At 36.7% G+C, this 14,992-nt stretch overlaps 2 protein-coding genes across 3 annotated transcripts; both read left to right on the top strand.

The window, feature by feature from the left end:
- Positions 1 to 458: 458 nt before the first annotated feature.
- LOC147283664 (uncharacterized) lies at positions 459 to 1,172 on the top strand. Its single transcript, XM_086245560.1, has one exon. It carries the CDS (start codon positions 459 to 461, stop codon positions 1,170 to 1,172), a length of 714 nt encoding a protein of 237 aa, XP_086101686.1.
- A 3,382-nt stretch (positions 1,173 to 4,554) lies between these two features.
- On the top strand, positions 4,555 to 12,139 carry LOC147283663 (auxilin-related protein 1-like). Of its 2 annotated transcripts, none has more exons than XM_086244137.1 (8): positions 4,555 to 5,503; positions 6,815 to 8,474; positions 8,575 to 8,683; positions 8,788 to 8,885; positions 9,044 to 9,109; positions 10,139 to 10,228; positions 11,117 to 11,293; positions 11,531 to 12,139. In XM_086244137.1, the coding sequence occupies exons 1-8, from the start codon at positions 4,866 to 4,868 to the stop codon at positions 11,567 to 11,569; spliced, it is 2,877 nt and encodes a 958-aa protein (XP_086100263.1). In that variant the 5' UTR covers positions 4,555 to 4,865; the 3' UTR covers positions 11,570 to 12,139. The 2 variants fall into 2 exon arrangements, with proteins under 2 accessions (XP_086100263.1, XP_086100262.1); XM_086244136.1 differs by having other exon boundaries at positions 4,557 to 5,503; positions 8,551 to 8,683.
- The last annotated feature ends 2,853 nt before the right edge of the window (positions 12,140 to 14,992 follow it).

The following is a 14,992-nucleotide window of genomic DNA, read 5'->3' as shown; positions in this document are numbered from 1 at the left end:
ACACACACCGGAATCGAGAAGCCGCCCACGAACGTCTCATGGACAACTACTTCATCCCCTCGCCAATCGAGGACACTGTGACTTTCCGCAGGCGATACCGCATGCACCAACCGCTATTCAATAGAATTCTCGAAGAGGTTTGTCTCCAGGATGAGTATTTTCATCCAACAGTTAGACGCCCTCGGTAGAGTGGGTTGCACACCTCACCAAAATGTGACAGCGGCACTGCGGGTAATGGCATATGGCATTCCATATGATTTGGTCTCAGAGTCAATGACCATTAGCCAAACCACCATACGACAATCATTCTTGAAGTTCGTGAAAGTCATCACGGACGTCTTTGGACCAGAGTATCTCCGAAGGCCTACCCTGACCGATTTGAGAAAACTTTTGCGAAAGGGGAGCCGTAGAGGATTTCCAAGTATGATTGCATGCATTGGGTATGGCAAAATTGCCTAATGGCCGAGCAAGCTGTTTACCGTGGGCATTATCGTGTCCCAACAGTTATCCTTGAAGCCGTTTACGGGTACGACACGTGGATATGGTATGCAAATTTTGGTATACTTGGGTCAAATAATGATATCAATGTGTTGGACTGTTCGCATCTCTTTGATGATATGATTTCCGACCGGAACCACAGGGTGAAATTCACTGTGAATGGGATAGATTACACCATTCCATACTTTCTTGCATATGGGATCTACCCTAAATGGTCAACTCTTATTACTCCATTGCATAGTCTCGTTCTTCCCCACCACAAGTTGTTTACCGCTCGACAAGAGGGATACAGGAAGGATGTGGAGAGGGCGTTCGGAATTTTAAAAGCCTGGTGGCAGATTATAAAACGACCTGCTCGTTATTGGCGTCCGATTGAGCTTAGGTATATCATGAAGGCGTGCATAATATTGCACAATATGATCGTGGATGATGAACGCCCTGAGGATGACTGTAAAGATGACCCAATAGACCCAGAAGCGAGCACTAGAAGGGCAGAACCTGAATACGAAGGTGTAGAACCATGTCCGACCGGTGCCGCTCCATCATCATTATCTGAGATGAATATTCGTCGGAATTTGCTTAGGGACCAAAATGTCAATGAATCCCTAAAAACCAATTTGATTGAGCACATCTGGATCCGAGAGAGGAACCCACCACTTGCCCCAACCCATTGAAATCGGAATCATGGTTCATCAATGTTGTTCTCATTATCGTATGTTAGGTTAATCTTCGTTGTTTATCTTCGAAGTTTGTATTTGCCGTTTAAGTGTGCAACATTGTTGCTTCACATGTGAGATTCGAGTATCTGTGAATCCATCAGGGAATCAAATGGGCAAGTTATCATGCTTTTTTCCCTAGAAATACCAAGGTTTAACTATAAGGCCAACACATCCACATAACTATCGTTTAGAAATGGCTTCCTCCTCCAAGCAAAGTGTCAGTGAGAGCTCCAAGCAAGGCGCCGGTGAGAGCTCCAAACAACAGTGCGATCAAAGTTTGTGTAAGTGCCTCCCTAACTGTGCTACACCATTATGCGATTATTGTTTAATGATGAAGCGTGCAAAAGAACCAGACTGAAGGTTCTGCAAGTGTTCGGATGATATTTTGGTCCCTTTGTGTGAATTTTGCATGGGATTGGAGCTCAAGGATCTAGCCAACCACCCAAATCTTCGCCACCAATGGTTGAACCACCTGCCAGAGCCCGAACCACCTGCCAGAGCCCAAACCACCTGTGCCATGCACCTGCGGGAATAACCCTCCGGTTCAACCATGTGATGAGTGTGAAACCGAACAGAAGATCTCATATTGGTATAATTACGGGGGTGTCAATTCTTCGTCATCGGACTCCGAATAAAAAGTTCGCTTCATTTTCTGTCATGTCGAATGCAGTTGTTATTGTTGTTTTTTCTTTAAATCATCGTATTGTTCTTGTTTTTTCTTTTAGTCATCGTGTTGTTCTTGTTTTTTCTTTAAATCAACGTGTTGTTTTTATTGTTTGTGGTTGTTAAAGTCCCGATGTTGTAAGGCTTATGTTGTCTCATTTATGAAATTTTCTTATTTTAAATATATTCAATATTGGCCTTATTTTAAAGATCTCATTAAATAAGACCATTAGATTAGTTTTTATTATAATTTAAATTTTAAATTATAAATTAAATATCACTTAATTAATATTAGCCATATTTTAAATATGTATAAAACATTGTGACCCAAAATGGATCACGGCACTATTGCAGTGAGAATTGGGTCACAACACTATTTGTGACCCAAAATGGGTTTTGGGTCACAAAAAATAGGTTTACCATAGTGGAAGGCCTAAGGCCTACCACTATGCTGCCTGAAAATGTGACCCAAAACTCATTTTGGGTTACAAATGGGTCACACCCAACAATATGGGCCGGAAAATATGACCTAACAACTGGTGTAACCCAAAATGTAACCCAATTCCGGGTGTCACTGTGAGCCAAAATGTGTGTGACCCAAAGGCAACAAAATGCAGCCCACGTGATGTATTAAAGGAGGAGAGTGAAGCTTTGCTGAAAAGCAAGTGGCCCCATCTTCACACATTGAAAGCTTTGCTGGTGGTCTTGTCGGCTGCTGCATGGAGTGATGCGCCATCTTCACATCTTGGTCAATGGTCTAGATTAAATGAATATTGATGATCAGTGGTTGCCATTAATTGTTCTTTATGCTCTTTTAAAAAAATGGGCCGGTTTGAAATAAAGGGCCTGGATTAATGGACTGTTGATATCAACGGTCCAGATCGCTTAAGCTTTTTTTTTTTAATCATTAATAAATCATTTAAAATTGAAATAGTACCCGAAAAATTGCCAAAAAATTTCATAAAAATTAATAAAAATTCCCCAAACCCTCCCACAGCTATATTCTCAAATGGGTCTATATATATCATACAACATTCATAGTTTTTCATCACAAACTGCAACCTTTGTTTACCAAATTTGCACAATTTTTTTTTTCTTTGTCATGACTCCTAGACGAAATGCTTGGGGGGTAGCTGAAGATGAAGCCCTAGTGACGGCATATCTAGAGAGGTCTCCCGACAGTTGTCTTGGTGCCTAAAATAGAGCCGCCGTGTTTTGGGAACAAATTTATCAAATTTTCAAGCGTAATATGGGGAGTGAAACCATTCGTAAGGTTGGCGGCGTTAAAGCACGATTTAAAGATATTGCGCATGATTACAACAAATTTATGCTTGTCTATTGGAGGTTGAACGAATGCGCGCAAGCGGTGCAAATGATGCCAATGTGGTAAGTTTTTATGCATTTATATATTTGTATGATTATTTTTTGTTTTATCAAATTATCAAGCATGTTTATATATTTGTATGATTATTATTTGTTTTGTTTATAAATGAAGCATATTTATATAATGGTATTATTATTTTTTGTTTTGTTTATGTATCAAACATATTTATATATTTGTATGATTATTTTTTGTTTTGTTTATAAATGAAGCATATTTATATAATAATATAATGATATTATTATTTTTTGTTTTGTTTATGTATCAAACATATATATATATATTTGTATGATTATTTTTTGTTTTGTTTATAAATGAAGCATATTTATATAATGATATTATTATTTTTTGTTTTGTTTATGTATCAAGCATATTTATATATTTGTATGATTATTATTTTTTGTTTATAAATGAAGCATATTTATATAATGGTATTATTATTTTTTGTTTTGTTTATTTATTAAGCATATTTATATGTTTGTATGATTTCTTTTTTTTGTTTATAAATGAAGCATATTTATATAATGATTTTATTTTTTTTGTTTTGTTTATTTATAAAAAATATTTATATATTTTTATTTTTATTTTATTATTGTAGTTTACGCAAGCACTTAAAGGCTTTCGAAACAAGACTGGATTCAAGTTTCCATGGGTGCACATTTGGATTCAAGTTTACGCAGTTGTTGTTTTTTCTTTAAATCATCGTGTTGTTCTTGTTTCTTCTTTTAGTCATTGTGTTGTTCTTATTTTTTTCTTTAAATCATCATGTTGTTCTTGTTGTTTATGGTTGTTGAAGTCCCGATATTGTAAGACTTATGTTGTCTAATTTATAAAATTTTCTTATTTTAAATATATTCAATATTAATTTTATTTTAAAGATCTCGTTAAAATAAGACTAATAGAATAATTTTTATAATTATTTGAATTTTAAATTATAAATTAAATATTACTTAATTAATATTAGTCATATTTTAAATAAGTATAAAATATTATGACCCAAAATAGGTCATAGCATCATTCTAGTGAGAAATGAGTCACACTATTTATAATCCAAAAAATGGGTGTACCATAATAAAAGCCTAAGATATTATGTTTATGTATTGTTTGGTCATTGGTCACTGATGGACTTTGCTTTTAATGTCATCAGTAGAACAGAGAAAAAACAAAAATGTCAATCAAATAAAACTAAATAAAAATTATAAAATAACTCAATGTAAAATTGTGAATGATTAACCCAAAATTAGCAACCAAACTATTCCTCCCTCTCTCTCTCTCTCCCCTCTATTACACCATTTCAATTTTAACCACCAAGCATAAGGAAGAAATATCCAAAAGCAAAAGAAAGAAATAAAGAAGAGAGAGATTCAAAACTCAAATAAAAAGAACTAAAAGGGCAGGTCAGATTCCAGTTCCACCCTCCTCCCCGACTTGATCTCTCTTTCAATTTTCTCGGATCCCAAACACCCCCCTTCCATTTCTGCAACATGATCACCCTTTAACTTTTCATTTATTTCCACATCTATCCTTTCAGATCCTTTATTTTGTATCATACCCAAAAATCAATAACACAAACAAATTAGGGAGACCCAGAAAGCCCAAACGCCATGAACGACTTCGAGGGTCTCTTAGCTTCTGATTTCGGGTTCAAACCCTCAGGCAAATCGGCTCCAATGTCTGCTTCTTCAGCTAATTCTTCAAAGGCGCCAAACTTCGATCTCGGATCTAGTGGACCCTCCCGATCAACTCGCACCTCCAATTCCTTTAATGGGTCTCTCGCCGACGATCGCGATTCGATCTTCGGCCCCTCCAAAGCCCAGGATTTTGGCGATATCTTCGGCGGCTCGGCGAGGTATTCCAGCAGCAAATCCGAGAACCGTGGCGGAGATGCGGCTTTCAACTTTGATTCTATGTTTGCTGGGTCTAGTGATTCGGGTGCAAAGTCTCCGAATTCATCAGCGCCGGTTTACGATAAACCTGTTTACGACGATGACATTTTCGATGGCGTTCCGGGGCTGAAGAGCTCCTCTAAAGTTAAGTACGAGGATGTTTTCTCGTCGGTTTCGTCGCCGCCGCTGTCCAAGAAGAGTACTAGTGGGTTTGATGACCTTCTTGGTGGCTTTGGTAAGGCCGAGCCCCAATTGAAAAGCTCCACTTCGCGAGGATCGGAGAAAGCTGAGAAGGGTGTGCCGGGTTTTGATGATTTGCTACCTGGGTTTGGACGTAGTAACCCCCCTAGTGAAAGGTATTGGTATTTGCTATCACTGTTATATTGTTTTTGCTTTTAGGGAACGTGATATTTTCTAGTTTGGTTAAGCGACAGTAGTTGAATTTAGATCAATTCTGTGCAATTTTTAGTCTCACTCATACTCACACCTATTTGGCTGTTTATGTTTATTGTCTACTTTGTCTTGTGAAGCAGAACTATACATGTTAAAATTTTGTGTAAATCTTCAATTAGATGTGTACCCGAGTACTAGTGAGGCAAAATTTTACATTGTTAAGCAGGGAAAACTGTGTGATGAACAATTTGGATCAATTTGCGTGTTTTTTTTGTATGCTAATTGTTAAAATGCTTTATCTTTTGAATTTTGTTGCACTGTATTGTTTTAAATTGGCATTCATGCGCAATGATGAAGAATAGTGATATATCAAGTGGTGGATCACTTTTGATGGGTTACATCAGATTGGTTAAAATGGGAACATGGACTTTGAAGATCTTTATGGCCTGATACTGTTGCTGTGCTTCTCATTTGGAAAATCTTGTAATTCATTACGTATTCTTATTTGGTTTCGTAATTTTGCAACAATGTTTAACATAAGCTAAGGCTTTGGATTTTGATGCTGCAATGATGTGTTGTGAATCTTGTGATTTTCCTAAAATGTGTAGAATGAAAAATTAATGTGCAAACTCTGTATAGATGAACTGTCACAATTCGTGGAAATGTCACAATTCATTTCTTTGCCTCTATTTGAAGATATCCTATTCCTTTAAATTCATTGTCGTATGGTACTTTGAAGGGTATAGGTAGCAGATGCATATTCCCTTTGCTTCGCTAGAAAATGGGCATATATAATGTCATACCAGAGATAAGCCCAGTGGAACACTGCTAGTCGGGATATTAGCTTTCCTCTATATATATATATATATATTAATTTATTTATATATAGTATTGAGCATATGTGTTTTGGTGCTTCACAATGAAGAACACTGATAAACCTCGATGCAATGTAAAAAATTTAAATATAAAGGTTCCAGACATGCTCTGGCATTTTATTAGCATGGAGTTTCATGCGGTGTCTTAGTGACTAATTTTGGTTAATTTTATGAGCATTCACAATAGAAGAGGCTGATATTTTTTTTTAAGGGAATTTATGCACTTACGTTGAAGGTTGATTTATCTTGGACTTACACTGTTGTGATGTATGATTAAATTTACCAACCTCTTATAGTCACATTTGCTTCTTGTTTGAGTGTGACTATATGTCCATGGTTCATTTTTAAGTAAAATTCGCTCTAGATTTATGCATTTGTATTGTATTGCTTTTGTAACAGGTCAACCTCAGAGGCCAATTGGCCCCCAGAAACAACTGCCACTGTAACTAAAACAACCTCCAAGGTGATGGAAGATCTTTTTGTAGTATCAGGGCAGTTTGACGACCCCTTGGAAGAAATAAGTAGGCTATCTAATTCTGGAAGCTCGAAGTTTGATAGTTCATCTGTTAATAATGGGCGAGCATTTGATGATATAGATCCCTTTGATGGCCTTGGGAAGTCTGTCCCAGCATTTTCATCAGGGAGGAATTACAGGGGAAAGGATAGTGGTAATATAAGGACAGATACAAGCACAAATAACAGCAGAACTTCAACTGGTAAACAATCAACTGAGAAGCCTTCTGTGAGAAGTCCAGATAGGCAGTCGCAGAAGAAGGTTCCTGTTGGAAATCATTGGGATTCTCATCAGACCCTGTTTGATATGCCTACAGTTTCAACTGATTCTCACAAATCTTCTGGTCAAACTATGTCTCCTCCTTCCTATGTAAGTGCTACATCTAAGGAAGCAAATATACCGGTGGATAGGTCTCCAACATTTGAAGAAAACTTGGATTCATCTGATAATGTATGGCTCACTGTATCAGAGATCCCTTTAATGACTCAGCCCACTAGTGCTCCACCACCTTCAAGACCACCTCCTCCAAGACCAGTGCAGGTTTCAAAGGCAAGAATGGGTTCCGCTGCTTCCAACAATGCAAAAAAGAAGGTTAATGATGTCTCTTCTACTCAGTTCTTTCAGGCTCCGAGGTCAGTCCCTGCAGCAAGGGGCTCGGGTGTCTCTCCAATTGACGAACTTGAGGATTTTGCCATGGGTAAGAACCAAAGTAACTTTGATGAACATGCAAATGGTCTTTCTGGTGAAGAATTGGAGATGAACTTGAAGGAGGCTATGGATAAAGCTGAGGCTAAATTCAGGCATGCAAAGGAAGTGAGAGAGAGAGGAAGTACAAAGGCTGCTAGAAATAAAGAAACACAGCTGGAAAAGGATGAGAAAGCTATGCAAGATGAGAAAGTTATAAGAGAAAAACAGGAGAGGTTGGACAGCGAACGACTGCAGAGGGAAAGCGAAGAGGAAGATATGGAACAAAGGCGACTGGATAAAGAGAGGGAAACTGAGAGGGTGTGGGAAGAGAAAGAGAGAGAACAAAGGAAACTTGAGAAGGAAAGGGAGAGAGCCAGGGAGATGGAGAGGGAAAGGGATAAGGCCAGACAAGCTGTGGAAAGGGCTACTAGGGAAGCACGTGAGAGAGCAGGTACTGAAGCTCGCATGAGAGCTGAAAGGGCTAAAGCAGAAAGAGCTGCTGTGGAGAAGGCAACTGCTGAAGCTAGAGAACGTGCTGAAAGGGCTGCAGTTCAGAGAGCTCAAGCTGAAGCTCGGGAAAGGGCCGCAGCGGAGGCAAAGGAAAGAGCAGAAAAGGCTGCTGCAGAAGCCAGACAAAGAACAAATGCAGAAGCAAAGGAGAGAACTTCTGTAGCAAGGGCTGAAGCTGAAGCACGAACTAGAGCGGAACGTGCTGCAGTAGAAAGGGCTGCTGCAGAGGCCCGAGAAAGGGCTGCTGCTGCTGCAAGGGCGAACCAACAAAGGAATGAAAATGATCTCGAGAACTTTTTCAGCATGGGTCGAGCTAGCAGTGCACCACGACCCAGGGCTAACTCATCGGTGAGGGCAAACTTGAAAAACGTTTTTTATTAGCATTTTGAAATTGTGTTTATGACTAGGTGGCTGTATATTTTAGGACCCTCTTGATGCCCAATTTCAGAATAGGCAAGAGCCTGAAGTGCCAAAGACATCGAGCACAACTTCCCCCAACATAAAGAAAGCATCTTCAACCACAAATATTGTTGATGATCTTACATCAATTTTTGGAGGTAGTTTGGAACTCGAAATTCATTTCTGTAATTTAAGTGTAGATATTCTTTGTGTTCCTATGTATAATGTTGCTTCAGCTGAACTTTTGAATTTTGGTGAAAAGCTGCTCCATCGTCTGGAGGTTTTCAGGAAGTTGAAGGAGAAACTGAAGAAAGGCGGAGAGCTAGGTTGGAACGCCACCAAAGGACCCGTGAGCGCACAGTATGGTTATCTTCTATAGATTTATATGAAATTTGTTCCCAAGAAAATAGAAAAAAAATATATATTCCTTTTTATCTGAACTGGTTTATATAACATACTGTGTATATGCGATGTTTAATTCAATGTAGTTTCTTCTGATAAGAGTCTTTGTTTTTCAGGCGAAAGCACTGGCTGAAAAGAATGAGCGAGACCTTCAAATCCAAAGAGAACAAGCTGAGAGACATGTAAATAACTGTCGTTTGACATTAAATGATTCTATTTTCTTTTGTTTATATGTGTTGCATCTTTCTCTCTGATTGGATAAATAACTAAGTTTGGTATGATGTTTGGGTGTAGTCACACTTTCATTAACCAAGAATTAGGCTAATGTATGGTTGTTACTTTTTATGTTTCTGTCTTCCAGTTAATTATGTAATGCTGATTTCAATGACCCAAAACCTGTAACCAAAAAAACAAAAAAAGAAACTGCTCTGGTGGGAGTTTGCTGTAATGGTTTAATTCAATAATTTAGTTTAGTCTTTTAGTAATCTATGCTATTATTAAGAGAACCTTCTTTTTGAACAATTAAAAAGGAAAATATATCCTTAAAACTTTTAAAAAACTTTAATAAGTAGGGGTGATTTTGCTAAGAAGCATACATAAAAACACTTAATTTATCTCTCTCTCTTTATATATATATATATATATCTCTCTCTTATATCTTTCTCACAAACAAGTTCTCCTACAACTTCAACAATATTTATGGTTAGACCACCATTAACCTACAGGCGCATAGCGTGTGCATGGGCTATTAGTTTGTTATAAATAAATATATTCTAGATGTGATTTTTTTACATGTTTATGTATGATAATCAACCAAAGATTGAAATATGTAGGCATTTTTTGCATAAGATGTGAACTCAAAATTACATTGTTTTCATAATAAAAATCTAGAACTGAATGGAACAGTCTTTGCACTGGTTGGGTTTGTGCCAACCAGTTCAGTATTTGTGTACCCCAAAGTTGCATCCCTGATATTAATTTTGCCTAGGATGCTGTTTTGTCACTAGAAGTGTGAAAATGTAATTCTTAATTGTGATTAGTACAAACTGGTATTATTCATTGTCTTGTCTCAACTTTTTTTATGCATGTGTATGTATATTGTTATTTGTTACATCATTTAATTATCTGTCTTAGCTGCTGAGCTATACTGAAGCTCACATGGAGTTGATTGAGTTATCACTAATTGTTTTATCCTCTTTACACATCTTCAGAGAATTTCAGAAACACTAGATGTTGAGATCAAGCGTTGGGCTGCAGGAAAAGAGGGGAATTTGCGTGCTCTGCTATCAACCTTGCAATATGTATGCTTCATGATATATATTTTGCCATTCTCATATGCTCTTTATGATGATTATTATTCTTTTTTTTTTTTTCTTTTTAAATGTACCTGAGGGTTAGAGTGCATGGGGGTTGGAGTTGTGGGGTCCTTTTGTTTCCTTTCTTCCTTTCTTCATTTATGGAGCAAAGGCTGATGCGTTTGGTATGAAGTGGCTTGTAGATCAACCAATAGCCAGACAATTGAGGTGCAGTCCTACTTTGAAGAGGGTCTTTAGTTTGTCTTTGCATTGGAAATCATTTGTAGCATGGTAGAGCACCTTTTAAGGTTGTCTTCTTTGTTTGGACAGCCATACCTGCAAAGATCTTTAGACAGAGAATCTTCAATAGAATGTTTTTTTTTTTTGGTTTGGTGTTCTTATCTGCATATGGAAATGGTCAGATGGTACATTTTGTTTTGCATCATTGTTTTGTTGCATGGAATATTGTCTTTGTAGTTGTCTCTTCTTTAGATTTCTTGGGTCATGCGTAGATGGTATATTTTGTTCTGCATCATTGTTTTGTTGTATGGACTATTGTCTTTGTAGTTCTCTTCTTTAGATTTCTTGGGTCATGTGTAGATGGTTCATGATTGAGTTGTCACCTTATTGGAAAGAGAGTTTTGATGGAAATACAGAAATAGTTCAGTTTTTTTTTTCTTTTTCTTAAATTGTTACTTACTGCATGGATTGGAAAATACAATTTTTTTATTTTTTTATTATGGCGAGAATCGGGGCCTACCAAACCTCTGTTTGTTCAACTTGTAATTGTGCTAAAAGTACTTGATAGTGTTGGTTCTACTTGAATACTAATGCTTCAGAGTTCTTGTTAAATTTTTACTGCTTACGCTGTTTGAATTGATGAATGATCTTCAGGTGCTTTGGCCTGAATGCGGTTGGCAGCCAGTTTCTTTGACTGATATGATTACTGCTGCCTCAGTTAAGAAAGCATATAGGAAGGCAAATTTGTGCATTCATCCTGATAAGGTACAACAAAAGGGTGCCACTCTTCAACAGAAATATGTAGCCGAAAAGGTGTTCGACCTCGTTCAGGTATATATAACCTTATATAAATCAATAGAACATTGTTTTAGGAAAATTATTCAGTTGTCCCATATCTGTTGGTTTTGTGCTGCTTTTAGTATTATTTTGTTTTGGCCTACACTCGCAAAATCTGCAATTAGGTTACGTGATTTATTATTATCAAGTCTGATTACTAGGTTTGGAGCTGTGTGCCTTCGTTCCATCTTTTGAAATTGCACTCATCTAAAGTTTATGGCATGATTATAGGAAGCTTGGAACAAATTCAATTCAGAGGAGCTTTTTTGAATTCCTTTAATGATTCTTCCACTTTGAGTTACACATTTGACAACCACATCATTTGTCGTAAGGGAAGAAGAAAATCCGCCTGTGTTCCAGAAGAAAAACTTTGTATTGGAGATGGAACTTTGATTGAATTTGAAATATATCAAGAGGCTTCCATTGGCCACCTAGATGCTGCCTGGGCGGTATTCGCTTAAGTTTCCCCTTTTTCTTCCCCTTGCTCCTCTCTCTCTCTCTCTCTCCCTCTCTCTCTCCCTCTCCCTCTCCCTCTCTCTCCCTCTCTTGTAATTGTTTGCTTAGGGGATTTAATCCAGGGGTGAATAGGGTTTCCAAAAGATGGCTTTATCAAACATGGGAATGACTAGTTGATGTAGAATACCATATTGTGGTATCACACAACAACTTTTGTTCAGTGATTCACTTGAGTTAGTAGAGCGGGCAGATTTTGCCCTTTTTTTAAATTTTTTTTTTTTTTTAATATTTGTTTGTGATATAGCACATTCTGTTGAATATGTATACCATTATTTGTATTGATATCAAAACATTCATATATCAATGTATGATTTGAGCTCTGAATTTTATGAATTCGATCTGCTTTGTGTATGGATTCTACTAATAAGGTCTTAGCTGTCAACAATGAACAATTTGGAAAAGCTTAACATGCTTTCCCATTGTTTATCCCCAGAGCTTTCTTTTGACACAAACATGCGGTAATCTAACTGTAAGATGCGTTGGTTGGAGGGTTAATTGGTGTGTGAAGATAAATTAAAGTGTGGAAAAGTTCTGTAGCATTAAGTCCTCACGTCCTTGAGATTTTGTTTTGTGTGAGCACTCGTATGGTGTGAAGTTAAATTGAAGTTTTTGTTGTGTGATTGAAAATGAATTTTATGTAGCATAAAGTCCAAAAGTTTTTCCTTTAGCCTTAATTGAAGGTGCCTTAGCAGTTTAGGTTACTACAGTGAATAGGAAGAAGTCCTTCCTGTAAGTCATTCCTTTTAAAATTTCATATTCCACTAGAAACTTATTAGAAAATGTTTTGAGAAAGTGTCAAGGTCAAAGTTTGAATATGAACGCAAAGTAATGTTTACCAAATCCATCTATTTTAACGGTGATGCTGAGACTAACATGTTAGCTATGTCCCATAGCTCGATAATGTACCAAAATACTGAAAACTTGAAAACCACACCATTGTAGTACCCAAGGGAAAAATTGGTTATGCACATGTGTGAAGCTATCTCACACAGGTAAAAAGTGGGAATAAGTGGGTTATACACTTGTGCATAATTACACACATACAAAAGCGCTAAAATGTCCTACATGCATATAGGAATGTCCCCCAAAGGGTTAAGGGCATCTTCAACAATTTAGCTAAACTTTCATCCTTAGCTATTTTAGCTAAATTTTTTTAAAAAACTCACTACAACAGTTTTTCCATTCACTTGGCTATTTTAGCTTTTATGTTTTAGTTACTCAAATCTAGCTAGAAAGAGAGAGAAGATAGCTAATAGCTAAATCTCAACTTTATATTAAAAACTGATATTGTTTTGTTGTCAACATTATTTTTTGGATCTTTGTGATTTTTTTATATTTTAAAAAGTAATAAAATCTTTTAAAATTAGCTAAAATAGAGAATATTGTTGGAGTAATTTTAAAACTTGTTAGCTAAAATAACTTTTCAACTATTTTACAACAAATATAGCTAAAATTTAGCTATCCTTGTTGGAGTTGCTCTAAGCATTCTAACATAGCCCAAATCCTATATGTGTCCCCTAATAAGTCCTAACTCCTAAACATCTAACTGTAATTGTTAAGTTGAGGGGAAGGGTACACGTATAGTAGTTGGAAAACCACTATTCCATAACTTGTCCTACATGCACATTGAAATGCCTTCGAAAAGGCTAAGCATCTTGACATACTGCTCAATGCCTATGTCTCTTAATAAGTCCTAAAGGCGTTGAACTTAGGAAAAGGGTACTCATGTGATGGTTGAAAAACCACATACACCATAAATCAAAATATTTTCATAAATGCTTCTAAAATGATCAAATTTCTCAAAAATCTTGTAAAAGCATTTCAATGATTTTTCTACAAAAATCCTTAAAAATTGTTCATCTCTTTTGCAAAATATAAAATCAAGTTTTCTTAAACATGCCCATACGTTGTTCCATATTATGACCATTGACTTCGTTATAACAATACCCCTCTTCAATATAATGAGGCGTTGACAAATCAAATTATTTGCTGCAATGTTGAAACTACCATGCCTACTATTCCAACAATGCGATGTCCAAAGTCTAGTTGATCGTTTAAAAGGGAGAATCTACAAACATAATGTCACACTCCAAAACCTGGTTTGCAACAGCGGCAGCCGTTCTAAGAACCTTGAATAAATAATACCCATACACCGAGCTTTAAACTCACGAGTTTCCTAGAACTAGTTAAGTCTTTTGTTTGTAAACAAATCGAGTTGGATCAGAGTAAAACAAGCACACAGGATCTTAAGGAAATGCATCGATTAAAATATTTAAAACAAACCAACCTGCTAGGGTATTTAAGTTTTGAAAAAATAGCCCAAGTGAACATCGCCAGAAACAACGAAGATATTGAGTAAATAAGAATGTCAAAATGACTCAACCCAAAGCATAATAGAGCTTTCTGAAATAATTAAAAATAGGAATGATAAAAGAAATGAAATGTCAAGTGACTAGTAGGAACACATAAGAACATGGTACTAGTACAGGATTTGAGACCTTAAGATGCACGACAAGATATCTGAATGCCACACTCCACGAATTAGTCAAGATCGTCAACAAGAGGATTATCTGCACACAAACAAAAGAGTACAGTAGGGGTTAAACATCACATACGTTCATAGCTTCCCCTCATTGGACCCTAGCTAGATTTGAAAACCATTAAAAAAAAATTTGCCAGTGTAGAAGCTAAAAAAGAAACCGCATTTAAAGCAAAATCGTAAATCAACAATGACAGTTGAAAAATCCAACAAACCTTTGTCTTTGACCAACAAAATCTTTGATGCAGCCACGCAACAATAACAAGATCCCAAGTTATCATACTTACCTGATGATTGCACCCACATGACAATTAATATAGAAAACAAAATGTTTGGCCTTGTAGCGAGAGTATCCATACAATTGGTATGTAGTTAGCCTGGTGATTTATCCGTACAACTGGACAAATCGAGTAGCTTGTCCATACACTACCTCTCCCGAGGTTTAGGGGATCAAAACTTAAGGACATGCTCCAACATGTCCCTTTCTCTTAGATCATCAAAATAATAAATAATTGCAGAAATAACAGCACAAGGCATAAAACAAAACAATTCCGCAATATTTATAATTTTAAAGTCACACACACACAAAAGTCCCAATAGGTGTGAGATTCAACCTACCCAGTGTCGAAGCTTAACTT

The sequence above is a fragment of the Dryas octopetala genome, chromosome 5, assembly GCF_963921425.1.
Source record: "Dryas octopetala chromosome 5, drDryOcto1.1, whole genome shotgun sequence".
NCBI lineage: Eukaryota > Viridiplantae > Streptophyta > Magnoliopsida > Rosales > Rosaceae > Dryas > Dryas octopetala.
Note: the sequence above shows the minus strand (reverse complement) of the source record. Positions and strands in the feature narration are given on the sequence as shown.